General features: G+C 40.6%; 1 protein-coding gene and 1 pseudogene across 1 annotated transcript; both read left to right on the top strand.

Annotated features, from left to right (window-relative positions):
• Positions 1–26,353, top strand: Fbxo33 (F-box protein 33). Its single transcript, XM_004646339.3, has 4 exons — positions 1–2,009; positions 20,910–21,020; positions 21,895–22,580; positions 24,330–26,353. Exons 1-4 carry the CDS (start codon positions 1,420–1,422, stop codon positions 24,599–24,601), a joined length of 1,659 nt encoding a protein of 552 aa, XP_004646396.1. The 5' UTR covers positions 1–1,419; the 3' UTR covers positions 24,602–26,353.
• LOC105741012 lies at positions 10,050–15,089 on the top strand (annotated as a pseudogene).
• Positions 26,354–27,049: the final 696 nt, after the last annotated feature.

The raw sequence follows: 27,049 nt of genomic DNA on the forward strand, positions 1-27,049 counted from the left end.
CAAGGCCAGCCAGCACTACAAAGCAAAATCTTGTCTTAAAACACCCCAAAACAAACAAAACATTTGAATGAGTGTCAGAAATTAAAATCCAAGGCTCAACTTCCTAATTCACTGCTGTTACCACTGAACGGTGATTAAGTACTAACAAGAAGTATTTAGATGGAAATGTTGCAGATAAGCCTTCAGAGAAACACCTTAAGTTCACTGGGGTGCAGTCACGGGACACTTTTGTTTGCCTAGTTAGGCAGCGAGGGCGCGGGTGGGAACCCCGAGCTAACCCCGCATTGTGCCAACCTGGGGGCAGGCGCGAGGTACGCAACCCACGATGATGCGTAACACGAGCTGTGCCCTTTCGGGCTGAGAGCACTGAGTCACTCTGTGGATGTTTACAAGAGAACGACACTGCTCCAGAATCCTAGTTAAAGTTTTGAAGGGTCAGCCTCCCTAAAACAATCCTCAATTATTACAAAAAAACTCTTCGTCTTTTTTGACTTCACTGAGGATCCCCAGTTCTCCACTTACTTGAATGGTGCTGTGGAAGCTAAGGGACAAGATTTCGAAAATTCTTCTCCAGCTAGCAAGGCTACCTTCAAATCTCGCCTGGAGGACTGTGAGCTCCTCCTTAAGCCCGGGGAGTCGCTCGTACTCGGCCACATGCCGTCCCCTCTGCACCCGAGAGGCGGCGCCATCTTCATTCCTTCCTCGCCTCGCCGGGAGGCGCTGCGCCCCCTCTCCGCCCTGGCGCGCATGCGCAGGGCTTCCGGGCCAGTCCGCGACTCCACCCTAGGGCGCAATCTCAGCCATCCTGACACTGTGGGCAGATGGTACGGCTGATAAAGACCCTGCATACCGGCACTGACTAATAGCCCTCAAGCCAGCCACTGAGAAACGTGTGAACAGAAGCAGAGACACCTCTCACTCAGATTCCAGCACTTCCACAGGCCACGAGCCCAAAGATCTGAGTGCAAAGGCGGCCCACTGCGGGCATGCGCACTCCCACCCCCGCAGCACGCCGCTGGCCAGAGTGCGTCAGGGATCACGTGCCGCGTCTCTCTTTCCTCCCGGCAACCAGGCGCTCCCCTGTTCCGGAAGTCGCGCAAGTCCGCGTTGGGCCCCGCCCACTATCGGTGACGTTACACTCAGCGCCTACCACTGCCCAGCCTCCGCCGCCGGGTTCGGGGAGATTGGCGGTTTCCTTTCTATAAACGCTGTAGCTTCCGTACTCCTAGACGGTACAGACTAGGCGTTTAGAGTTAGAAACGGGGTAGCCTCTGGAAGCGTGTGAGTAAAGTGTGCAAGGCCAGCGGCTGGCGAGCTGCAAACCACCGCCGCAGAGGCCTCTCCCCCTCTCCGCAACTTGCGCTCCACTTGGTTCCGCCGAGACCCACGACGGTTCCGCCCCCTTCTTCCTTGTCATTGATGTTGTTGTTCTTGTCAGTGCCGCAGCCCCGACCGCCGGGAGTTCGAACCCGAGCCGGGGCCGCCCGGGTGGCGCGGTGGCGGCGGCAGCTGCGACGGCTGCGGGGGCTGCTCCGGGGACTGCGGGGGCGGCCGGGGACCGGCGGCCGGCGGCGGGGCCGGATGGCTCTGTGCGGGCAGGCGGCGGGCGCCGCGTCGCTGCCCAGCGAGCTGATCGTGCATATCTTCTCCTTCCTGCCCGCGCCCGACCGGCTGCGGGCCTCGGCCTCCTGCTCGCACTGGCGCGAGTGCCTGTTCTACCCGGCTCTGTGGCCCCAGCTCCGCATCTGCCTCCGCGTCTCGCCCGCGGAGCAGCCTCGGCTCGAGTTCCTCATGCGCAAGTGCGGCTGGTTCGTACGAGAGTTGCGCGTTGAGTTCGCCGCCGAAAATTACCTGAGCGGAGGCGGCGGCCCGGGCGACGGAGGCGGTGCGGACGCGGGGACCGGCGGAGAAGAGGTCGAGGCCCTGCAGCTGTCCTCCCGCTGGCTGGAAGTGCTGCGCACCTACTTAGAGCTGGTGCTCTGCGTGCTGGTCAGCATCCGGAACAACAGGTAGGCTGGCTGGGCCCCGCCCGGACGGGGCGCCCTACCTCCCCTCGCCCGAAATAGATTCCGTGGGACGCGCGGGCCGCTTCGGCGACTGGGGCGTCGGTTCGAACCGGGAGATTTCCTTGAGGCAGAAGGAGATAGCGGGACTCGTCGGCGCACTTCAGGACAGCCGGGACTCGGGGTTTGTCAGGCGCCGCTCCTGGCGCCTTCCAGCCTCTGTGTGCCCGGTCCTCCTCTCGGTGGCCGTGGGGCGACGCTGATCTATTCGCGGGAGAGTTGAGGGTTGGAGAGCGTGGCCTGGGGGCAGTCCGACATAGCCTGTGTTTTCTGACCCCGCATCTGACCCTGCACCTGACCCTCAGGAGTAGATGCTGCGTGGTGGGGGGAGAAGCTGGTGTGCTCCTGGCGTCCCGCAGGTACAAGAGTCTAGCCGAAATAAATCTTTCACAGTCATTCTCCTGAAGAGTGTTTCGGTACTCTTTTGGGCCAGGCCCAGAGAGTAGGAAGAGTGTTTGTTAGAGGTATTGGGGGAAGAGGTTGATGGTCAGGTTGGAAGTTTCTCCCCGAGCACCTCCAGACTGGACTTCTCCGCTGTGATTTAACTAATACAGGAGGATGGGGGTGAGGGAGCTGCCCACAGAGATAAACGTATTCTGGTCGTGGTTTTGCAATGGAGCTAACTTTCCATGTTCTGATTTAGTATCCTAATCAACATCTTATTTCTCTTGGTGTTTTTTTGTTTTGTTTTGTTTTGTTTTTTTGTTTTTTTTGTGGGTTTTTTTGGTACAGGGGATTGAACTCAGGACCTTGGCACTTGCCACGCAGGCACTTACGCCTCTGAGCTATCTCTCCGGCCTGTCACCCTCTTAAAATTCTATTAATTTATATTTTTCATATCTGAATATTCTAACATTATAATGAAACTCATAAGTTGGAAGGAAAGTTAAAAAATGAAAAAAAAAAAAATAGAGACCCTTACATACTATTATGGCTAACCATTTATAAGTATTTTCACATTCATCTTTCTTTTCTAGTCAAATTTTATTGGTACATTTTAGACGTACATAATCATATTCCTCGTAGAGAACTTGTACCTATATGTGATATAACTTTTTCTCTTTTCTCCATTCTCCTACCCTCCCTTCAGTGCGTCTTCCCTCCCCATTTACAAATGCTTTGTTTCCATATTTTTCCTTTTCTCTTTCTCTTTTTTTTTTTTTTACTGTTCATTTCCCCCTCCTTTGTTCCCCTCCCCTTTTGAATATTTGCTTCCTATTCACATTCATTTCATACTTGGGCCTCTCAAGAACCCTGTGAGTCTGTCAGAGCAGTGGTTACCCCATTTTGTAGGTAGAAGACTGATGTTTAAGAAGGTCAAGTGATATCTGTATCTCCATAATTCTTTGTCTGAATCACAAGGTCAAGAGATAAGCATTGTGGCCCCAAGTTGTATTTGGAACATGGCCCCTTTGTGGCTCTTTCCTCAGCTTTTCACACAGCCACTCTGTCAAGTTGTAGACAATTTCTAACTGTCCAGTTTATGGCTGGTGGATCAGCTGCCCTACAAGCAGGAAAGATTGAGTCAGGGAGAGCATTTACTGGTGAGATTAAGACAGGTTGTGAAGTCCTTGAGCTTCAGTTAGATTTTTTGTCCTGAAATCATGTGACCCTTCTGTACAATCCTCCATAAAACTGTCTGCCTCTGGTCCAAGTAAAAATAAACCTTCATTTTATTTTAATAACCATTTAGGTATTTATTTAGGTATTTTAATAACCATCTGGATGGATGGATGCATGCATGGATGGATAGATGACACCATGTACGCCTAACAGTGGTGTAGCATATCTTCCTTTAAGTCTCCCCTCCATATCTTCAACCTTGCGCCTTGTATTAGCATGCCAGGCCACCTGTCTGTAAGACTACCTTCAGCCTGGCTTTCTGAGTCAGTTAACTTCTATACAAATACAGTATTGTCACCCTGACTTGGAGGTTTTCATCTGCCATAGAGATGGAGCTGCATGTTGTGCTGCCAACACATATTGTATGCCTGAAGTTACAGTGTAGCATAATTATGGGTGTTATTTGTACTGACATATTTCCAGTTGTTTTTAAAAAATGGTTGTGTGTTTGAAAATAAGTGAACTTCGCCTTAATTTTTAAAAATGTCTTTAGATACACTGATAAAACCTGAAATATTAATAAAGATGTTAAAAATATACGTGACTAGTTTCCTTTATGTTTTAGCAAATTTGAAAATGTATTAACCAAGTTATTTGTTCAGTAACTCTGGTTAAGCCTAGTGGGTTTTGTTTTTTGTTTTTTTTCTGTAATCACAAACTGCAAATTGTAGGCTTAAAGACCAGAAACAAGTTATGACTTCATTTGTAGATTTTTGGTTTTTCTCCTAGACAGTGAATATTTGACATTTTCTTTTTATATTTTAGTAGGTTTGCTTTATGAGTTCTGTCCCTTTATAAGTAGTAGAAAACATCATTTCATAAACATTTTGTTTCAGAGTGTTGTGCTAAGTTGCTTTCATAAAGTTCATATGATTTAGACCCTTAGTTTATTTGTTATTTTTCTGTTCCTTAGGAAAAGAACTAAAACCATAACCTTGAATTGAGGAACCTTTCAGAGGTGCTGAGGATAACTGGCATCTTATTGCGCCTGATTCCTGGGTTGCGTGTGCATACGCACTGCAGAGTGATAGTGATGATCAGCATACTGCCATTTTAGGGGTTAGGAACACAGAGGCTACCCAAAGAGGTCTGCAGCTGCCTCTGAGAAAGGAAACACAGCCCTTCAGGTTATAGAAATCTTCTCTACAGGGTGACAGGTTTTATATATATATATATATATATATATATATATATATTCTTGATAAATTGTGAAGAACAGAAAAACAGTATGTATGCAGTCTGTTGCATTATGGTTTAAATAGACTGAATTTTTCTTTTTGCAGTTCTACACAAAAATTGTACCACATTCCAAGCAACAAACTCAGAAATGCATTTATAGCTTTTAACCTGGTTGACAAATTGGTTGCTAACTATTGAAATACTACCTTGCTGCCAGGCGTGGTGGTGCACACCTATAATGTCAGCTCTCCAGGGGGCTAAGGCAGGAAGATCACTGCAAGTTCTAAGCCAGTCTGAACTACATTATGAGACTCTGTCTCTAAAAGAAAAGAAATACATTTCAGGCTTCTTAGGAAGAATGAGAATTTGTTATCAATAAGATTTATGAAAATATACAAAAGACTTACTAGCTAGAGGCATACCTGTAATCCCTGCTACTCTGGAGACTGAGGCAGAGGATAGCAAATTCAAGGCCAGTCTGGGCAGCTCAGGTGAGATTCTGTCTAAAAAAAAAGAAAGAAAGAAAGAAAGAAAAGAAAAGGGCTACAGTGTAGCCCAGGGTGAGAGGCCTGGATTCAGCCCCCAGTGGGGAAGCGGGATCCTTCACAAGTAGCCATGGGCACACTGTCACTAGAGCTATCACTGGTGATGGACTGTATGATTATTTCACAAAAGCTTTTCTTGAATGAAATACTTAGTTGGGATTAATACTTACTGTAAGAAGCCAGAGAAATTGTATATGACATTGGTTTGTTGATTTTCTTCCTAAAATTCTAGGTTATAGCACTTATTCCATGTATGTGGATTGACCATTTTCATGACTGAGCCTACTTCTGTACCTTCTGTGCCAGCTTTCTGTTACTCTAAACAAATACCTGAGGTAATCAGTTTGTGAAGAGAAAAAGGGTTCATTTTGGCTCCCAGTTTGTAGGTTTTAGTGTGCAGTTGGCCCCCTTTCTTTTGTGTAGTGAGGCAATAAATTACTTTGGGAAGTGTGTGGTGGAGCACAAACTACTCCTCTTATCCAGAATGTGAAGGAGAGTGACAGAGGAGGAAGCCAGTGTCATACCGCCCCTTGGAGAGCACTCCCGCATGACCTAGAGCCTCTCACTGGGCACAGTGTCAAGGCCTGTACACCAACCTGCATGTAACACATGGGCCTTTGGGGAGGACAGACCGGCCTGTACTATAGTGCCCTCTTAGAGTGTAGGGTCCATTTAAGCCTTAGATTTGGTTTGGTTTTGTTTTGTTTCCCCATAAAACAATATAACATTTTTTACTCCAATTTTATTAGATTAATGTAAGAATGTAAATCACAAGAACAAATAATTTTTTTATCTTAAGTGATTATATATGTAATCATGTTTGTGTAGATTTGGTTTTATAGATTTGGCGTACAGTGAAGCAGAGTCGGCTTTGTTTTGTTTCCTCAACATCAGTCTACCAAGATATATACTTAAATCCTCTTAAAAATATATCTTAAAATAAGTTAAAAATCCTTTGGCATTCTTAGTTCTATATAACAGTGATAGCAAACCTTTCTGAGAAGTGCCCAAACAGCAACCCCAAACCCACTTACTTATCACCCAATGCCAACAAATACTGAGGTATATTGGCTTAGAAAAAACAACTTGTACAGCAACATGTTTTATCTTAAAAACAACACGCGGGCCTGCCAGATTGCGCAGCAGGCGCAGCTACTGGGGTTCCATCCCCAGCATGCCTTTCTGCCCCCCCTCCCCCAGCGCGCTGAGATGGTGACTGAGACTGGGCATGGTGTCTGCGCCTGTAATCCCAGCACTTGGGAGGCTGAAAACAGGAGGATCACTATGAGTCCAGTCTGTGTAGTGTGACCCTGTAGATGCTATACTAAATACATAAAAAAAAAACAATAACGCATCCCATAGGTTCACCATCACTGCAATATAAGATGGTAGGAAATGCCTAGATGATTTTATCTCCAATTACTTGAAGGCCTATTTTTCTTGAAATATTTTTCCCATCAGAGGTAACGAATACTGTACTACGTAAGAGCATTTCACTTTCGTAGCTTGATTTATTATATAAGCACGTTGTGATTCTTACTAGTCTGCTGTGCCCAAGTTGTAGATTCAGTAGGGCAGAGAGGTGCAGCTGTGCATCCTAACAGACTTCTGACCTTAAAACTGACATACTAAAGTGCTTCTCTAGGGATGACCTCAGGGTGATGGAGAGGCTAAGAAAACTAACTTCCGGGGAGGCCTGCTATGAGAGACAGCAGGGCTTTCTAGTCCAGTAAGTCCATTCTTATGATTATTGAGAAACTGACAGATGGAGGGTTGTAGAAAAACTAAAAATACGAAGAAAGAGAAAGGAAAAGTAAAATATTGGGCCAGGGAGATGGCTCAGTAGAATAAGTGCCTCCCTGGCAAGCACAAGAGTCTAAGTTCAATCCCTGGTTCTGCGGGAAAAAAAGGAAAAATAAATAAAATATTTCTGTCAAAGAAGCTGTCGATGTAAGTATTTTCATTTTAATACAGTAATATTCCTGAGGCAGCCTTGAAAGGTTCACCCATCTTGACCAATGTGTACAAGATCTAAGATGATTGTTACAAAAATTTGGAAGGGTTTTTTTCTTCCAAATATTAAGAGCCTACTATGTGTCAAATAGTAAGACCAGCTCCTTGTTCTCATGGAGTCTATGTTCTAGAGCAGGAAGACCAAAAAAAAAGGAAGAAGAAGAAGAAGAAAGGAAGATCATTTCAGTTATAAAAATGAAAGACACTGCTGGTAAATGAGGACTAGGTGACATTAGATAGATCAATCCAGAAAGACCTTTTTTTGCAAAGAACATTTGACTTACACCCCGAATGATAAGAGTTACCTGTCGGAAGAGCTTAGCAAATAGCATTTCAGGTATGAGAAACAGCAAGCAGCAAGGCAGTTAAACCAGAAAAATGTTTGGTCTCAGGGAGGGTCAGATGACAGATGAGCATGAGAGAAGCATTGAACTTTGTGTTGAGTTCTGAGAGGTTGAGGGAAAAAGAGGTAGAGAAAGGGTTCTATGTGCTTGTGGAATGTTTGGATTATATTTGAAGAATAGATGTCATTGAAAAAAGATGGAGTACAAGAGTAATGTAATCTAATTTACATTTTAAGAGGGAGCAAGACAGGAAGATAGGGATGAGTTGGGAAACTATTGTAGTCATCTAGGCGAAAGATGATAGTAACTTGGGCTGTGGAGGCACTAGCTGGAAAGAAGTAGATGGATTTGAAATGGAGCCAAGAGGAGTTGCTGATAAAATCGTTTTCATTTCTCTTTAAGACTCCTTTCTTTTTTTAAATGTTTATTTATTTATTTATTTATTTGGTACAGGGTCTCACTAAGCAGCTCAGATTCACAGTGATCCTCCTGTCTCAGCCTCCCCAGCATAGAGACTATAGGCATGTGCTGCCATGGCCAGTTTTGCTGGCCAGTGTGCACACCCATGATTCTGGAGCCAGCACGGCATGCAATTCCAGGGATAGAACTCAGGACCTCACATTTGCCAGGCAGGCACTTAGACCACTGAGCTATCTCCCCAGCCCTAAGATTTATTCTCTTGTCATTATTGTTAAATTTTTCCTTTAGTAATATTAAACAGCAATAGTCTGTATAAGTATCTCTTCTGTATATCTTTAGTGGATCCTAATGAAGCTAACAAGGAAAACCTTTATAGACCAGTGACTTATTTCTAGATTCTAATGTTAAGCTGTCTAGTATGCTAGTCTTCTGGATTTTTAGTTAAGTAAAATTAAAGATTTGACATATCCCAGTAGTCACATGTCAGGTGCTCATTAGTTACATGTAGCAGTGGCTATTGTATTGTACAACATAGAACAAACATTTCTACCTGTAGCAGAAAGTACTAAAATGTTTTTGTTTCTTTGATTTGGCTGTAGTTGTTCATTGGCATGAGAAAGGAAAATGTTATTAACACATTCACGAAGGGGTCATAATTTGTATGCTTTGCTGCCAGGTTGCTTGAAGCACCAGTGGTACATGCATGGCTGTCTCACCAGGAAGCTTTTTATTAATTTGATTAGTAACAGCACTGATAAAAAGTAATTAGATCTGTACCACTGGCTGTGGGAATGTGTTAAAGTGTGTTCTGTTGATGGAAAAACAATATGGAACATGGACTAAGAAGAATAGGATTGACTCGAAATTCATGCAGCTATGTGGATTATTTTAGCATTCATCAGGTTAAGAAAGAAAAGATTACATTTTATAATCCCTTTTGTTGGCATCAGCAACGGTTTTAAACTTTTTATGATTATCTTTTTAACTAAGTTCTTTGGTCTTATTTCTGTAGTTACTTAGACCTGGCTATATTAAATTTAGAGTGGCTGTATTTTCCATTTTTGCATTAGTCTTTCCTGTTACAGCAAAGAAATAACTTTGGATCCTCTAGAATGAACAAAAATATACCAATGTTATTGCCACAGATGAAGTGCCCCAATTTTGAACTACAGAAAAAAGAACAAGGTCATCATTTCTAAGATCATAGAAACTTTGGACCTCAGTTGTGTTGAATAATCTGAAGGACAATCTGAGGGAAAAAATGAAGATTTTCAGCCCTCTGCAGTTTGTGATTAAGAAATAGTGTTGTAGGAACATGGGTTAATACCGTTTTCAAAGAATTGACCTAGTAACTCCTCTGTAGATGTTTCTAAGACTACCAGAACTTGTAATGGGGGAAATTCTTGTGCTAAAAAGAAAAAGAAAACAGGAAACAGTATCTCAGGATGGAAGGGAGAGGAAAGAAAGATTTCTGGTGTGTGAGGGATAGCTAAATTGACTTTAGTTTTTCTCATGAGCTAAAAGAAACATACTCTCCCACAAATTTTAATGGGAGCCAGGCCCTATTTTAAGAACCAAAGCTGCAGCAGTAATCAAAAGGCTTTCTATCAGAAGGAAGAATAAGTCAGCACAGAAAGAAATCCAATTTTCAAGCTATTGTTGATACTTGGAACTCTGAATCATTACCCCAAATAAGTATTTTTAAAATACCTTTGAAAACCCAGCCTCAGATGAATCAAGAAGTACAATTCAGTTCAAGTACTAAACATCAATAAACCATATAAATAGTTTTTAAAAGCGCTGTGTAATAGATCTTAAGTACTAAAGATGACAAACAAGTACAATGCATCGTGGCTCACGCTATGGAGAAAGATAACCAAGTGAAGAGCTGCGAATGGGAGAGGCAGCAAGGAGTGTTACTGTTGAGAATAGAGCTGGGTAGGAAGGGCACGACTAGGGTAGAGGCAGTGGACCAGGAGGCCACTGTGGAAATCCACGTAAGATGATGGTGACAGTGCGGACCACAAGAGCAGAAGAGAAGAGTAGTCTGGGTCTGTATTTTGGTCTTTTATCTAAAGGTTTTCTAGAAATAGAACCTCAGCATTAAAAAATTAGATATGATTGTTCTGCTAACATTTAATGCCTTTTTAATTGTTATTCCCTAAATATCTAAAATCATGTTTTATGGTTGTCATTTGCACTGTTCTTGTATTTAGCTGCTTACTACCAAGGACGCCAGAGCCTTGCCCTGTTCAGACAAGCCTCATGTAAATTTGGGTTGCTTTATTGGATCTCACCAGAAATTTGCTAGTCTCCCTAACTATAATCCCTTAGAATTTTCCTTTTCTTCTTTTCTCCTCTCTTTCCCCTCTCTGTATGGAAACATTACTGTGGAATTTGCCTAGGTCTGACCCTCCTGCTAGTTAGGGATTCAAGCAATGTGACTGAGTGAAAAGAGAGAAGACAGTTTTCCAGACAAGTGTTCTTTCCTCCCCAGCTCCCTAATCACTGGCCTCATCCCTTGTATTGCAGGCCCAGCTGCACATGGTTTCTACCCAGAACCTCATTGTGTTACTGTTCTATTATGTCACCCCTGTGTGCACAAGGAAAAGCGACAAGCAGGCCAGTTGGAAGATAGCAGACTGCCTTCTCAGCTGGCTTACTATTCTCAGAAACCTCAAAAAGGCCATTTTGGTTCAAAGCAAGGGAAAGGGTGGTCACCTGAGGCAAAAGTCTGATCTCAGCTCCACTCTCTCAGGCCACACAGTTTATACACAGAACTGATAGAACCCAGGCATCAACCACAGGCATCAGCACCAAGCTCCTAGGCCCTGGCCAGGTATACCACCCACACCGAGGAGGCCGTTCAGATATATTCCCAACGTGGCTTAGAACCCCAAGTGCCCTTTCTAGTGAAATAGCACTGTTCGTAACCCTGTGAGGAGACACCTGTGCTAATCCTGTTTCACAGATGGGAAGCTGAAACAGAGAACTTGCATGAACTTGCCAAGGTTACAAAAAGAAATAATTGCGCTATTTTCTAACTTTCCCTGTAAAATCACACACAAAACTAAGCACAATTCCCCTTACACCCATCACCTAGATTCAGAGATTTTGCCCCATTTGCCCTTTTTCTTTCTGGATGTGTTTTATGATAAATCCCAGATAGCAATTTCCCTTTGCCCCTCAAACTGAAGTATGTAGCTCTAAAAATTGTAGACATTTACGTGTGTGTGTGTGTGCACACACACGCACACACACACCATTAATGTTTCAAACAGAGTTATAAATAATTTCTTGGTGTCCCCTGGCTTTAAAAACAAAATGTTTTAAAACTTGTTCTTCAAATAAAAATAAAACCTGTTCTTCACTCAAATAATTGTGTGAGATCGTGGATCATTAGACCTTAGCCACTATAACCTCTTTACATCCCTGGCCCACAGTACATCCTTTCATAATTAAGAAAGAAGAGAGTAGTCCATAGGACAAGCTTCCAAGGGGTAAGTGCTTGACCATGTGATTTTGTTCTCTCTGGAACTGATCAATTAGTTCTTAAAAATATGGCCAGAGAAGGACACAATTAAGCTGAAGAAATCCATTCTCTTCAGTGATAGCATGGCCTTTTGCATACTTTAGAAAGATTATTAAGCACCCTTCGTGGCTTTGTGTTATTTCACAGTACTTCCTGGGACTTACAAAAGGGCTTCTAAACAGGTTCTAGCCTGTTAATATTATCATGTGAACCAAACTAAATTAATTTGAAGAATTAATAGGTAAGAAAATATTTCTCACCAAGTGTAATATTTTCCAAGCATGTTTTTGTTACATGCCTGTTGAACAAGTATATGGTAAACATTCTATAGGAAAAGAACACTTTGTACTTTCGTTTCACTTGTTATTCTACATAAGTCACTGAATGAGTAAGTAAAACTCAGGTCACAAATTTAAATTAAGAGGATTGTGAGATGCAGTTGGTATCAGTGTTGACACTTTTGGTATATACCGTGCTCCAGAAGGAAACATCTGTTTATGTGTCAGCTCAATAGCTTCCATTCTGGTGTCTTTGCCTGCACATGCTTTTCAGTCCCTTCATTGCCATCTGAAACAATAATGAAAAACATGGAGGCTGCCTGAATTTTCCTTGGCTTGCCGCTATAATTTCAGCATAATGTATTTGAAAGCTGCCTTTGAATTGCCAGTTTTGTTTTTTGTTTCTCTAAGTTTATTTTTATCTTTGGTACCTGGGATCGAACTCAGGACCTTGCACTTGCCAGGCAGGCACTACAGCTGAGCTATCTCTCCAGCTCTCTAAATTTTAAAGTGAAATATTGTTTTCTATATCACTTACTAAATAAATTTCCATTTTGACTGGAGAAGTACTTTTTTTTTTTTTCTACAACTGTATATCATACACTGCTGTAAAATAGGCCACTAAGAGCTTTTCCTATCACTTTCAATAAGACTATTGTATTCAAGCTATTTTAGGTATTTGAAACATTATGAACAAAGTGAGTGTCACAACCTGGATTCTTTAGTTGGCTCGGCCTTAACTAGTGCTGCAGTCTTGACTAAATCACTTTAATTTCCTCATCTATTAAAAAAAATAGGATTGAATTGGATGATTCCTAAGTCTGCCATTACATCTGTAAGGAAAGTTTGTACATAAATTGGTGAGTCTACTATAATAAGAACTATTAACCTGTCAAATTTTACTCCAATTCAGTTTAATTTTTTTTCTCTCAGTACTGGGAATTGAATTTTGGGGCTCCCCCATGTTCTACCATTGAGCTACATGCATGACCTTTTTCATTACTTTTTTTTTTCTTTCTGTATTTTAGGGAAGGGTCTGCAGGGTGTTCAGGGTCTCACTACTAGATTGGACTCATAATGATTCTCCTGTTTACAGCCTCCCAAGAGCTGGGATTACAGGTATGCACCACCATGCCCAGTTTTCAGTAAATTTTGAGACAGGAGCTTCTAAGTTGTCTGGAAGACCTCAAACTTGGAATCCTCGGGCTGCCTCAGCATCTGAAGGAGCTTCGATTCCAAACATGTGCCACAACACCCAACATCTTAACTTTTTAAAGTGATTTTAAAGTTAATGGCTTTTACAAAAGTAAAAGCTACTTTAAAATTTGTCCTAAATTCTCCAGGGATGTATTTCTAATAATGGAAAAATCTGAAAAGTACAGAAAAAGTTTAAAGCTTATGAGAGATCCTTGTTGGTAAAATGAACTGGATAATCTAAGGGAAATGAAGAATTTCCCACAATCTGCCAAACATACTAAAATTGAGTAATGAAGAATAGAAAATATGGTAGATCAGGATGAGTAAAAAGACTGACTCAGTAACTAGAAACCTCCCAAAGAAAAAATGCAGGACCGGCTGGCATCATTGCTAAATTCCACCAACCATTGAAAGGACTAATTCCAGTCCTTAAACTTGTCTTTAAAAAAATATAAAGAGGGCTGGAGAGATGGCTCAGTGGTCTAAAGCACCTACTCGGAACAAGCTTGGCAAAGCACAGGGACCGCGGTTCAATCCCCCAGCACCACATGCCAGCGAGCCGCGCCCCCTGGTGGGCTGAGCTGGCCACACACACACAATGAATAAATAAATAAATAAAATTTAAAAAATAAATAAATAAATAAATAATAAAAAAATATAAAGAGGAACACTCTACGACCCATTCTACTAGGCCATCATTGCCCTCATTTTTAAAAAGAAGAGGAAGAAGAATAAAGAAAAAACAAACCAGAAGAAGAAAGAAAGAAGTTAAACTGTGGGCCTATCCCCCTGAAATACAGGTGTAAAATCCTCAACAAAATAGGATAGATACACAGCTACCTTCTCTTAGTTCAAGGAGAAAAAAGATATGTACTAATAGTGTTTAGACAAGATACCATCTCTGTGTCTTGTACTATGAAGACAATAATATGTAATGTATTAATTATTGTAACTGTCCTACTAACCTGTTTTGAAACTGTCTCATTGCTATGTCTTTCTCAGTAAAATTAACAATAATAATTAAAAAAATGCTAGCCACAAGTGCTCTGCCACTGAGTGAGGTTCTGAGTCCTCATTTTGCTAGATCTTAGCATTATGTTTTAAAATATCTTATTGGTAACACTTGGAAATTAAAAAAAAAATACAAATTCATCAGAGAATAAACACAATCATCATACAGAATACACTGTCCTTAGTACTTACCTACCTTCCAAGTCCTGACTCCAATCTTAGTGTAAATTAGAGCCAGTGGATACAATTCGGTTTAAATTTATACAAGTGAATAATACTTAAAAACTGTAGGTGTGGACTGAAGAGAAGTCGCCATCGTGGGAGTTGACATCCGTCATGAGAAGGACCAGAAAGACCGACGCAAGAAGCCCAAGATCCAGGACATCTACCTGAGGCTGTTGATTAAACTGTACAGGTTTCTGGCCCAGTGGACAAATTCCACCTTCAACCAGGCTGTGCTGAAGAGGTTGTTCATGAGTCACACCAACCGGCCACCTCTCTCCCTTTCCTGGATGATCCAGAAGATGAAGCTTCCGGGCCAGGAAAATAAGACAGCAGTGGTTGTGGGGACCATCACTGATGATGTGCGCATTCTGGAGGTGCCCAAGCTGAAGGTTTGCGCTCTGCGCATGACCAGCACGGCCCGCAGCCACATCCTGAAGGCTGCGGGTAAGAACCTCACCTTTGACCAGCTGGCCCTGGACTCCCCCAAGGGCCGTGGCACCATCCTGCGCTCTGGTCCGCGCAAGGGCCGAGGGGTGTACCAGCATTTGGGCAACTAGCCAGGAACCCCGCACAGCCACACTGAACCCTACATCTGCTCCAAGGGCCGGAAGTTTGAGCATGCCAGTAGCCTACGGGCCAGCCGAGGCTACAAGAATTAATGCAGAGATGTACTCTGTTAATAAAAAGATTTTAGATTCTGAAAAAAAAACTAGATGTGAGCCCCATGTGGTGGTGCACACCTGTAAACCCAGGCAAATTCAAGGCCAGCCTGCGCTACCTAGTGAGACCATCCCAAAACCAACAGTTCTTTTGGGCATCTTAGAATTGATAGCTCAGGGGCTTGGGGAGATAGCTCAGTAGCATAAGTGCTTGCCTGGCAAGTGCAAGGGCCTGAGTTCAATCCCTGGTTCCAACAAAAAAAAAGAATTGAGATGTTACTCTCCCTACTAGCACTAATGCTGAAAGCCGTAGAAGCTGACAGATGCAGCCTGCGCTGTGACCACTGTTGACATATGCTGCAGCTATTGCAGACCTAGCTCCCCGAAAATGGATGATAATTTGAGCCCAAAATACAAGATTTTGTTTTCATTTTAATATAACCTGGACATTGTCTTACTTTACAAATAGGAAAACTGCAGTTCAGAGACTTACGGCATTTAGGACTCCTGACTTCCGGCAGTGCACTTTCACTGCTGGCCGAGGGCATATCCTTTACCGCAGGGGCCCTGGGGCTGCCAGCACCTGACTGTCTGGAGGAGCCCCACAGGGCAGGAGGTGAGCCGCAGGCCCACCTGAGCCCCTCTGTTTCCTGTGCGACCTGAGCCCCGCCTCCCGTCAGATTGCAGGGAGCAGGAGCCCAGCTTGAGTTGTGTGTTGTTCCCCCTCGAGAACACAGCCCCAAAGCAGCAGCTGTGCCCTCCAGCCCTACACACGCCCTCCACCCCACCCTGCAAAAACTGGTCCTGGTGCCGAGAAGGTTGGAGACTGCTGCTTTACAAGGACAAATAATATCACTCATGTTCCTTATAACATGGTTTATTTTATCTCAATAATAAAGGTTTAAAAATAATAATAATAATAAAGGTTTAGGCCAATATATGTGAAAAAGAAAAAAACTGCAAATGCTTAAATAATTTATACTAAACAAATTAATATTTTTCAACATTTTTAATGATTATTTCAAGAAAAGTTAACCTGTTATGAGTTTAATAATGAACATAAATCAGGGAATAAATTCCTGCTAATGGAAACTACTGGGGAGGGATGTGTTTACTTTAGGAAATAAACTGAATGGATAAAATCTTCACACAATTTCATAGTAGTACTAAGATTATGAGGTTCATTTGGGTATTAATTGTCCAGATTGTCTGGATACAGGCAGAGCCATGGTCTGAATGATAAGGAACTTTAGGTTACTGAGTTGCTGAAGAAATTCGGTATTGTTTCCCAATAAAATTTAAGTGCCTAGGACAGTGACATTGCAAGGAGATTTTGGTCACAATTGAACAGAAAAGTAGAATTAGAAAAGACTTTGTTTAAAATTGTATAATCCCACATGGCATCTGTGAGATAATAAATTGGGAAAATGTTTTATTAACCTCTTTCTACTGCTGATTGGAGATATAATCACTGCTTTGCCAGTAATTGCCACAGAGAGCAACACTTTTTGGCTAGAAATCTTGGCTGTGTAATGGTGAAAGATTATTTTAGTTTTTTTAGTTTATTCCATCACTAGGAGATAGTGTTATTTAGTGCATATAGTGCATAAAATAGTACATATTCATGTATAAATAAAACCCAAATACTGCACATTAAATGAGCTCCCAGATATACTCCTGGGATCTTGATAAGGAGAAATCTGATACAGAGGAGTTGAAGTAAGAGATGAGAGAAGGGTAGGAGAGGGTAGAAGTCTGGGAAATGTGGGTGAATCATCTGCAGGTAGTATGAGCCTCCCAATGGAGGGAGAGAAGAGAAGGACCACCTGGACATGATAAGAGTAGTATAGATTGAAACACTAGAGAAAGGTAAGCAAATAAGTATCCATAGAGGCACACGTGCGCACGCACATACACACACATACACATGTCCACCAAAAAAATGTATGCACACTTCAGGAAAAGAAAACCTTCTATAAATATTTCAATACTGAATTTATCAAGACCTCACGAGATTAACGCAAGTTACATTTGGCCTCTAGAATTACAATCGATGTTCCAAGTGGAGGCCATTAGCTCCCAGGCATTTGTTAGTACAGTGAACTGCCACATGGGTAACCTTGGTCATTGAGATTGCTTCACATGCATCTTCAATTTCCTTGCTAGGGACTTGCAGTATGGTGAGTTTTCTGCGATTTATGACATCCTTTAGGGCCCCCCCCCATACTAAAGTAATGGCATCTGTTGAGAAAACATACTATTTTTCTCTGACTGAAGTATCTATATATCTATACATTATTTTGGCAGACTCCATATATTATAGTAATGTACCTTTTAGAGTCTGACATAGTAGCTATTTTCTCAAGAGCAGTGTTTATATCCTTGTTTTTAATGGAAAAAAGTTAAGCATTATGTCTCCGAAATGTTTTAAGGTTACGGTTTTCTAGTCATCACATAGATGATTATAGTTAAGTAGAGAAACATTTGAAAATATTTAATAGTAAAGAGAAATTACAGTATCTGTGTTACTAATGTCTTTTCTTTGACCTATTCTAGATTGGCTATTTATAATCTTTTTGCTAGTTAGCTTTTGATGTTTTTCTTCTTGATTTGTGTGGGATTCTTTCATAAGTAAAAGAACATTTGTCACACACTCCTCAGTATGTTGCTGTGCCCCTTTTTTGTGAAGTACATTGAATATCAGGCTTTTCATTTTTATATAGTTCTATTTCTTTTATTTGTAAGCTCAGGAAGTCTTGAGTGTTTTAAGGACACCTCTAACTGTGTAAAAAAACATTGAGCTCATAATCTACCTGACTAATCTTTTATTAATCCTTCACTAATCTTCTGTTCATTTCTGTTATGAAAATCTCTACCATCTTCGCAGTTCTACAGCCCAGAAAACATAAGAGTTATTCAGGACTCCCTTCTCCCTTTCTTCCTGACGTTAATCCAGCACCCATTCTTGTCACTTTACCTCTATGTGCAACTCAAGGCTGTGCAGTCTCTCTGCCTGTACCACCAGAAATTCACATCAAACTACCATCATCCCTCATCTTTATTATTTTTTTATTCATCTCCCTCATTTTTTTTCAAAATGTTACTGATAAACAGATAGCAGTGAGACAGTTTCAAATCAAATCGAAAGTACAGTTTCAACAAATAATACACCACATATATTCTTCTTAGTGTTTAATTGCTGTACAAGATGCGGACTTGAGATCCGATTTACAAACACCATTAGAACAAATCATTCTATTCATTAAGAGAATGCAACTATATATCCTAACCACTTGGAATGCAGATACAAAATGGACATTCATCGGTATACCCCATTTTTCCTAAGTTCCGTTATTGAATATTATAGGTGTGTAAACTCAGCAAAATATTCTAAAAGAGTTCAGTAGCCCATAATAGCATTGGGCCTTCTGTTTAACTGGCAATGTCAGAAATTATTGACCTGAGTCCCCCACAGCTCAACATAACAACATGGCTTTACTTCCTATATTTCGTCTTCATACTTTTCTACTGGATGGTTAAGACCAAGGTAAAGCAGGACCTGTGCAACAAGAGTTGTAGCTTTTTGGTCTGAGAAGGTCAGTGAAATGCCCTCAGGATTTATCCCGAGATCCTGTACCTCAGATTGTAGAACCTTTGTCAGTACTGCCATGTGGATGAGTCATGACCATTGCTTGGCCAATGTGCTCTCTGTGAAAGCCTGAGAGAGTGTCTTCTCCCCATGTGACTCTCCTTAGGCACACTCTACATCATCGATCACTTTCCTCTTTGGCCCCATAATCTTCTTGATCAGAAAACTTGGGACACTACCGAGGTACATGACATTACAGTACAAGTTCTCATATGTCCTGAGTCTTAATTGACCTTAGAAGGGTAGGGCCAAAATGTTGGCTTTCCTTGGAGCCCTCCTTTTTCTCTAATTTTGGTCTGCAAACTTAGGTTGTTAACCATCCAGAAGACAAGCTTATTGTTATTATCAAACGATTTAGGCTATCAAGCTTAACCTCACTATCTCACTGCATTTCAAACATCTTAGGCATAATAAGGAACAGGTATTTTTCATCAGGTATTGATATGTTGAACTTTAAGTCCCTACATAATATGATAAAAAAACATTTAAAAATTAGATTATATTTTAAAAATACGATAAAGAATTCTATACTTCTCATGTTTACACGTAAGTCCAAAAATCTCACAATATACAACCTTGAAGCAGGACAGTCCCACAATATTCCTTTTCCTGTCTCTCCTCATCTTTATTATTAAAATATTCTGTTAGCTGGGTTTGGTGGTACATGAGAGGCTGAGGCAGGAGGATGGCCAGGAGTTTGAGGCCAGCCCAAACTATGTAGTGAGACCCTATCGCCAGGAAGAAAAAAATGCAATACTCTCAACCTAGCCTCCCCACTTAAAGCTTGCCCTCCTTTCCAGGCAGCATTTTTGTTTTGTTTTGTGTTCTAATTTTGTATTTAGAACAGGGTCTACAGGGTCTCACTACACAGATTAGACTCATAGTGATCTTCCTGTTTTCAGCCCCAGGCAGTTTTAATGCTACAGTATTACTTTCCAGACAAAAACTTAAATCTGTTTTCTGCATCAGACCATTTGAAGGCAGCTCAGTAGGGTTAAGGCAGAAAAGCAAACTCTCTTCCTTGACCTGGGTCTCAGACCATGTCTGCAGCCGCGGTTCACGTGCTACTCTCTTGCTGCATGTAGTCGCTCACTTTGCTCCATCAGCTGAAGAGCCATCTTCATTTCTTCTTCCTATTCACGCTTATCTGTAAGATACATTTAGTTAATCTAGGGAAGTGTTCTCTGAGTTGGCACAGTGTCAGCCACTCCCGTAGTACCGTGTTCTTATCCCTCACAGTGCTGGGTCACTACTGCAACCCTAAAAGGTATCTTGGCCCCGGCACTTGGAGGTCGTCAAGGGAGATCTGACTGAATGCGTAAGTGAATTAGTGACTGACTATCCCTCAAGCTAAATTTTAGAATTACGCTTTCAGTGAAACTAGACCATTAATTCGGGGTAACATAATATCAAAAAATAGCATTTTCCATTTATTTAAATCTTAATTACTTTTGTATATTAAACATTTCCTATTAAAATCATCCTTTCATGGCATAAATGGAATCTAGCTGATTTATGTTTTTTGTTTACAGTACTGGAGATGGAATCTAGTAGGTTGCATTTTTATCTAGTTATAAAAGTATTCACCTACTTAGAATTTTACTATTAGAAAAATGTATGTTTTATAGCTGACATCTTAAATTAAAAGATGTTTACATAATTTTTTATCCATTGATGATTAACTTTTTATTATAAAATTGGGGAAAATTCTCCAGATTTTAGTATTCCTCGGGGTGGGACCAACTTGTGCCAGCCTCTGCCCATTTAACACATATCCTTGTTTGATAAAATCTTACAATGAACATCTGTTTGAAACTTGAAGCTTACACAGGTCTGCATCATCTTGTTACTTAAACCTAATTCCTGTAAGAAGTGTTTATTTCATACTGATGAAGAACCGAGTCTCAGGCACGCTGAGAGACGTCCATAGTCATTAAAGTACGAGACCGGGACCAGTCTCGATACTCAGGTCCTTGTTCCTTAAAAGCTCGCGCTGTCCCTCCCACGCCGTGCTGCTTCATGCTCTGCACATGCAACAGTCTGAAAGTGCTGAGTTGGATTCCAGGGAGTTAAAAGTGAAATATTCATAGACTATCACTTTTGTATATTTTTATCTTAATTATTTATATTTTTCTGTAGTATTTAAAATATCACCTTAACCTTTCTTGTAGGAACCTCCAGAAATTTAGCCTTTTTGGAGACATAAGTGTTCTACAACAGCAAGGAAGTTTGTCAAATACATACCTCAGCAAGGTGGACCCTGATGGCAAAAAAATTAAACAGTAAGTCTATAGTTCATAGAGAAGGTTATTTCAATCATAGTTCTAGCTTTTTTCTATAAAATTATGAGATAAGCAAAAGAGTAATGATTTTTTTGTAAAAGAACACATAATAATAATGAAGAAATACAGTAATCAGTATATGCCATTCCCTTTCCTAAATCAAATCAGAATAGCTTGCTGGATAATTACTGCTGCCTAAAATTGTTAATTTTTACATGCCCTTGCTATAACATAAGTTGTATGTGAACAGCTTTTTCTACCATATAGATATAAAATACTGTTTTCCTTAGATAACATTTTTGTGTTTAATATTTCTATATACTTAACATAATATTTTAATGTGAATTTTTTTTTTAATTTATTTATTTATTTATTTATTTAGTGTGTGTGTGGCCAGCTCAGCCCACCAGGGGGCAGGGCTGGCTGGCATGTGGTGCTGGGGGATTGAACTGCGGTCCCTGTGCTTTGCTTAGTTTAGCTTGTTCTAAGTAGGCGCTTTAGACCACTGAGCCATCTCACCAGCCCTTTAATGTGAATTTTAATGGTATTGTGAGGTGAATAGAAATTAAGTAATGAGGGAAAATGTATCTCAACATTACGTACCATTTATCACCTATTTCAAATATCATTGTTAAAAAATTAGAGCTGTTTGTCAAATCGTTAATGCCCTTGAAGTGGTTTTTGTGGGTGTGAAACAAATGGTGAGAATTTGAATTGGTCCCTCTTATTATAGTATTGAAATTAAGTCTACTTAATTTATCAAGTCATGTTCATGCCCTGATTTTACATACTTGTATCTATCAATAAACATTGTGATACCTGAAAAGAAAATTAGAGCTGTTTGTCAGATCACTCTGCCTTGTTTTCCTTATAGAATTCAGCAGCTGTTTGAAGAAATATTGAGTAATAGTAGGCAGCTAAAGTGGCTGTCCTGTGGATTTATGCTGGAAATAGTGACCCCAACATCACTGTCATCTCTCTCTAACTCCATTGCCAACACCATGGAGCACCTGAGTTTACTGGACAACAATATTCCTGGTAACAGCACTCTTATCACTGCAGTCGAACTGGAGCGATTTGTCAATCTGCGCTCACTTGCTCTGGACTTCTGTGACTTTACAGCTGAGATGGCGAGAGTCTTAACCGATAGCAACCATGTGCCTTTGCAGCGACTGTCTCTCCTGGTCCACAATGTTTCTGTGATGCACAAGTCTCTGGACAACATGCCCAACGATGAGCATTGGAAGGCCCTGTCACGAAAGAGCACTAGTCTCCGTGTCTACATCATGGCATTTGATATTAAAAGTGAAGACATGCTGAAGATCCTGAAACCCAGTATACCACTGGAGAGGATTCACTTTGACAGCTACGTCACGTGTGTTTCAGGGGCTATTGTGGATCTCATATCCAGGCAGTATGACAAGTTTCTCACTCATTTTATATTGATGAATGATGTGATCGATACGTCTGGCTTTCCAGATCTTAGTGACAACAGAAATGAAGATCCATTGGTTTTATTAGCATGGAAGTGCACAAAGCTCTCTCTCCTAGCAATTCATGGTATGTAATCTTATTTACTATAATATGCTGTGAACATTATATGTAATATTGTTTATGGCCATAAAAAGATGGCACTGACTCTGTGACATTAAGACATCTTATAATACATTGATACGTATATTCTTATGCTTATAACTTTGTAAAATACATCACTTAGAAACTGAGTGATAGGGCCAGCCAGATAGCTCCGTGGATTAAAGCACCTGCTTAGGCAAACACAGGAACCAGGGGTTCAATCCCCAGCCTGCCATGCAAGCCCCGCCTGTACTAGATGGCAGTTGAGACTGGGTGTGATGCGTGTGCTTGTAATCCCAGTGCTTCGGAGGCTGAAAAACAGGATGATCACTGTGAGTCTGATCTGTGTAGTGAAACCGTATAGACCTGGTATTAAATACATTTAAAAAAAAGAAAGAAATTGAGTCATACCACAACCCTGAGCAGTCTGCTCCAGTTTCCCTCTTAATCTTTGTCTTCTTTCATCTATTTCACACACACACAAACCATTTGAAATTAATTCACGTAAGGAAACATACATGCCTGCAGTATTATTTCTTGTAATCATAAGACCCTCTGAAAAGTATTAACACAGAAGGAAAGAAAAATATTTTTTGTGTTTACTGCCTCATCTTTTAGGGTTCAGAATTGGAGTGAGTGTGTGTGTGTGTGTGTGTGTGTGTGTGTGTGTGTGACTGAGTTTCACTGGCTTGAACTCCCTTTGTAGCTCACTTGCAGGCTGGCCTTGAACTCACAGTGATCCTCCTGTCTCAGCCTCCCAAGTGCTAGCCTGGACAGTTCTAAGACATTAAGGTATTAGTTTGTATGAATTTTTAAGAAAATGATTCCATTGATTATGCTTACTTCTTAGTGGGGCCATTCATCTTAACATGCACTGCTCTTGTTTGAATAAAGTTGTTATTCTGACAAATTAAAAGAACATTTTATTTTTTCTGATACTTAAAGACAGAAGCTAGTCTGTAAGACTGTCTTAAACTTGTTAGCTCTGTTTCATTATTTTTGAAACTTTTTAGCTTACATAGGTGTGGAAATGAATGTGTATTGCTTTTCATATTTTGCTTTATAATTTGGCGAAACATCAGAGGTAGTATGAAAACAATACTTTCTTTTTTTTTTTTTTTTTTTTTTTTTTTTTTTTTTTTTTTATGTGTGTGTGTGGCCAGCTCAGCCCACCAGGGGGCAGGGCTGGCTGGCATGTGGTGCTGGGGGATTGAACCGAGGTCCCTGGGCTTTGCTAACCTTGTTCTAAGTAGGTGCTTTAGACCACTGAGCCATCTCACCAGCCCCGAAAACAATACTTTCAATACTGCAAGTATTTTTAAAAAAACTAAAAGTGTTAAGTAAAATGGGGATTGTAAAAGTGACACATTATCTAAAAGTTCATTTAAGTAAGTATTTTCTGTGGGGTTTTTTAGACAGGATGTCACTGTGTAGCCCAGGCTGGCCTTGTACTCGTTATACTCCTCCTCTGCCTTAGCCTCTCAAGTGCTGGGATCATAGACTGTGCCCCCCACATGGCCCTAAAGTCAGTCTTTTTTCCCCTTTTCTAACAGGTTTATTTTTACCCTAAAAAGATCTATTAAATCAATCTTTTTTAAGATCCTTTTTTTCCCTCTCCCCTAAGAAATAACATGTTTCTAGGCATGTTTGAATCTTCTCAAGAAGCACAGAGTGAGGAAAAGACTTATGAACGAGACAAAATGTAAGGACTATTGTCTTCTGCTTGCTTTCAAGGTTACACGGTGTGGGCGCACAACCTCATTGCCATTGCTCGTCTCCGTGGCTCTGATCTAAAAGTGCTTGAAGTCACTGAAGAAAGCATTGATTTTGACCAAGGTGAACTGGCTGACCAGGATGTGGACCCAGTACATAACCTTATCGAGCAGGTATCCCTTGGCCTGGGTCAGCCTTGGCACGCAGTCATGGACATCGAGTCCCTCAGTGTCTTCACTGAACCAAATCGTCATTTTTACAGAGAGATGCAAACCTTCAGTGAAGACGTTTAGCTTTTTTTAAATGTACAATTCCTGTGGTTACATATGCAAGTAGGGTCCCATTATTTTTTTTTTCAGTAGTGTGAATTAATCCCTTTGTGCTGTGTTTAATCAGTATTAGCTTTATAGAATGATATATGTATATTCTACTTCTTGATCAAAGAACGTAGTCGGGTATTGGTTTAGAAGTTCAAAGTGACATTGTATAGGGCTTTCACGGTTAATAAAATCCTTACCAGACCTTAAGGACATACAACCGAAGATTGTCTGAGGTTGCTGGCTAACTTTGTTTTTCACTGAGTTACTCTGCCTTTTTGATATTTTTATTCTTTGTGTGTCAGAGTTCAGAGCTCAGGAGCCAAAATATTTTTATACGTATGTGTATATATATATATATATCCATAGCCTGGTGGATTTGTATGCAATGCACTGCATCTATGTATTCCAGCAGCATTTCATTAATTTGATTTGAAATGGAAGAAAGATACTATGGTCCCAAATGGTTACCTTTAATGGAAAGCCAACTAACTTTCATTACCTAGATAATAGTTCATATCACCAGTTACCATGGTGGATTTCATATAGTACTAGAGTAGAACATTGCTTAATCCATTTTTTAATGCATTTACATAAACATGAATACTCAAACTGTTGGATTTTTTTATTAACTATATCTGACATAATTTTACTCATCCATTACATTATACATTGAGTTAGCTTTCCAGCCCAGATTTCAAGTAGTGGAGGAAGAAAGAAGCTATTCCAGGGTAAAACCTCCGGAACAAAATCAAAGTCGAGTTGTGAACACACATGCTTAAAAACATTAGTCGTGAAATCCCTTGCAACGAGTCACTGGATTTTTCTCTGTCAGCACGCATGTCAGCTGCCAAAGAATAGACTTAAATGAAGTGCCCACATGCTGGCAGGGGCCGGCCCACTCTGGCCAGCCAGATACTGCTAGATTGTAATATTTAAGGTCGAATTTCGACCTGTGGTACACAGCTGTGCTGTGGCTCAGTCAGCAACCTCAACTCTGAAAAAACAAAAAAAAAAAGAAAAAAAAAAAAAAACCATGCACCTGTTTCACTGTGAATAGTGAATGTAAAGGAAAGAAAGGAAAACCTGAAAGCTTGTTCTATCATAGGTATGAGCTGCTATTATACATGAAGAACATTCCATGAAGTATGTTTTAAAACCTTGTTATATCTGAGAGGCTTTAAAAGCCAATTTAACTGTTTCAGGGCAACCGCGGTACAGACGTGGTCTCTGTGAGACTTCCACCTGACCCAGTTTTAAGTGGTACGAATGTTGTGCATTTAACGTTAAAGGACAGTCTGCAATAATAAAGTAAGTAGCCAACGTGGGTGCCCAGCAGTGCTGAGACCTGGCTGCTCTATTGTAAGCTTTGGAAACACAATTTATGCAACAGATGTCCAGATATGATTCTATTTATGGAAAAAGTTTATATGTTTTACAAATGGTTTTACCATCTTATATTAAATGACCTTCTGACAGGTGTGCACTGTTTTGTCTCCAGTGAGCACATACCATGCGGATTTTATATGTACATCAGTAGTGTGAATCCACTGGCACAGTGTGTGTAAATGCCAGATGTGGTGAGATTTTATCTTGTATATGTAATCAGATAAAATAACTCCTGACAGAAACCTTAAGGAAACCAGCGGAATGTTTGACCTGATGACTGATGTTGTATGGTTTATGTTAAATGTATATTCTTTTAATCAATGAATAAAGCATTAAAAAGTGATCATTGTAATATATTTTATTGTATATGAAGCATGAAAACTTTTATTAGAGTTAAATAAACTTCAGTAACCCCTATATTGTGTATAATCATATCTTAGCTGCTATTGTATTCTTAGTGCAGCAAAGCTGAAACTTGGGAATATATCAAAAGTGCGACTGAAATTAAGTTTTTTAATTCACTTTGGCAAGACAAGCTAAAAGCAGACATGACCAGTTGGCACAAAATTATAGAGTACTATGCATTTGGAATACATTGTTGATACAGTAAACATAGACTACAAGGATTTTTTAATTGCCTATACTATATACAGAAATGCTTAGATTTGCTCACATTAAATACTTCATAAATCCTTTTATTTGGTTTGATATTCTATTCTTACTTGTTAAAACAGACAGCTCTCATGGGAAAGAAAGTGCCTCCTTTTCTGTCTTCTGTCTTCCCTTTTTAATCATTCCAGACTGTTCACTCTTTCAGGCACTGCCTCATCTTGGGATAGTCCAGTGTTCAAAAAGAATTGTCTTTAATACATATCAATTCCATATTTCTCAGAAGTATCCAGCACCAGGGCCAGGGAGATAACTCTGTAGAATAAGCGCTTGCCTGGCAAGCGCATAGTCCTGAGTTCAATCCCTGGTACCACAAAAAAAAAATTAAAGTTTAAAAAAAAAAAAAGTATCCAGCACCTTTGAATG

The sequence above is a fragment of the Octodon degus genome, unplaced genomic scaffold (genome assembly GCF_000260255.1).
Source record: "Octodon degus isolate 3935 unplaced genomic scaffold, OctDeg1.0 scaffold00265, whole genome shotgun sequence".
In the NCBI taxonomy this organism is placed as follows: Eukaryota; Metazoa; Chordata; class Mammalia; order Rodentia; family Octodontidae; genus Octodon; species Octodon degus.

What these genes read in the sequence shown, in the direction of transcription:
- Fbxo33 (XM_004646339.3), top strand. Translation starts at nt 1,420, where the DNA reads ATGTTGTTGTTCTTGTCAGTGCCGCAGCCCCGACCGCCGGGAGTTCGA. An exon ending in GATGGCAAAAAAATTAAACA is followed by an intron (nt 21,021 to 21,894) that starts GTAAGTCTATAG and finishes TTTTCCTTATAG; the next exon opens with AATTCAGCAGCTGTTTGAAG. An exon ending in CTCTCTCCTAGCAATTCATG is followed by an intron (nt 22,581 to 24,329) that starts GTATGTAATCTT and finishes CTTGCTTTCAAG; the next exon opens with GTTACACGGTGTGGGCGCAC.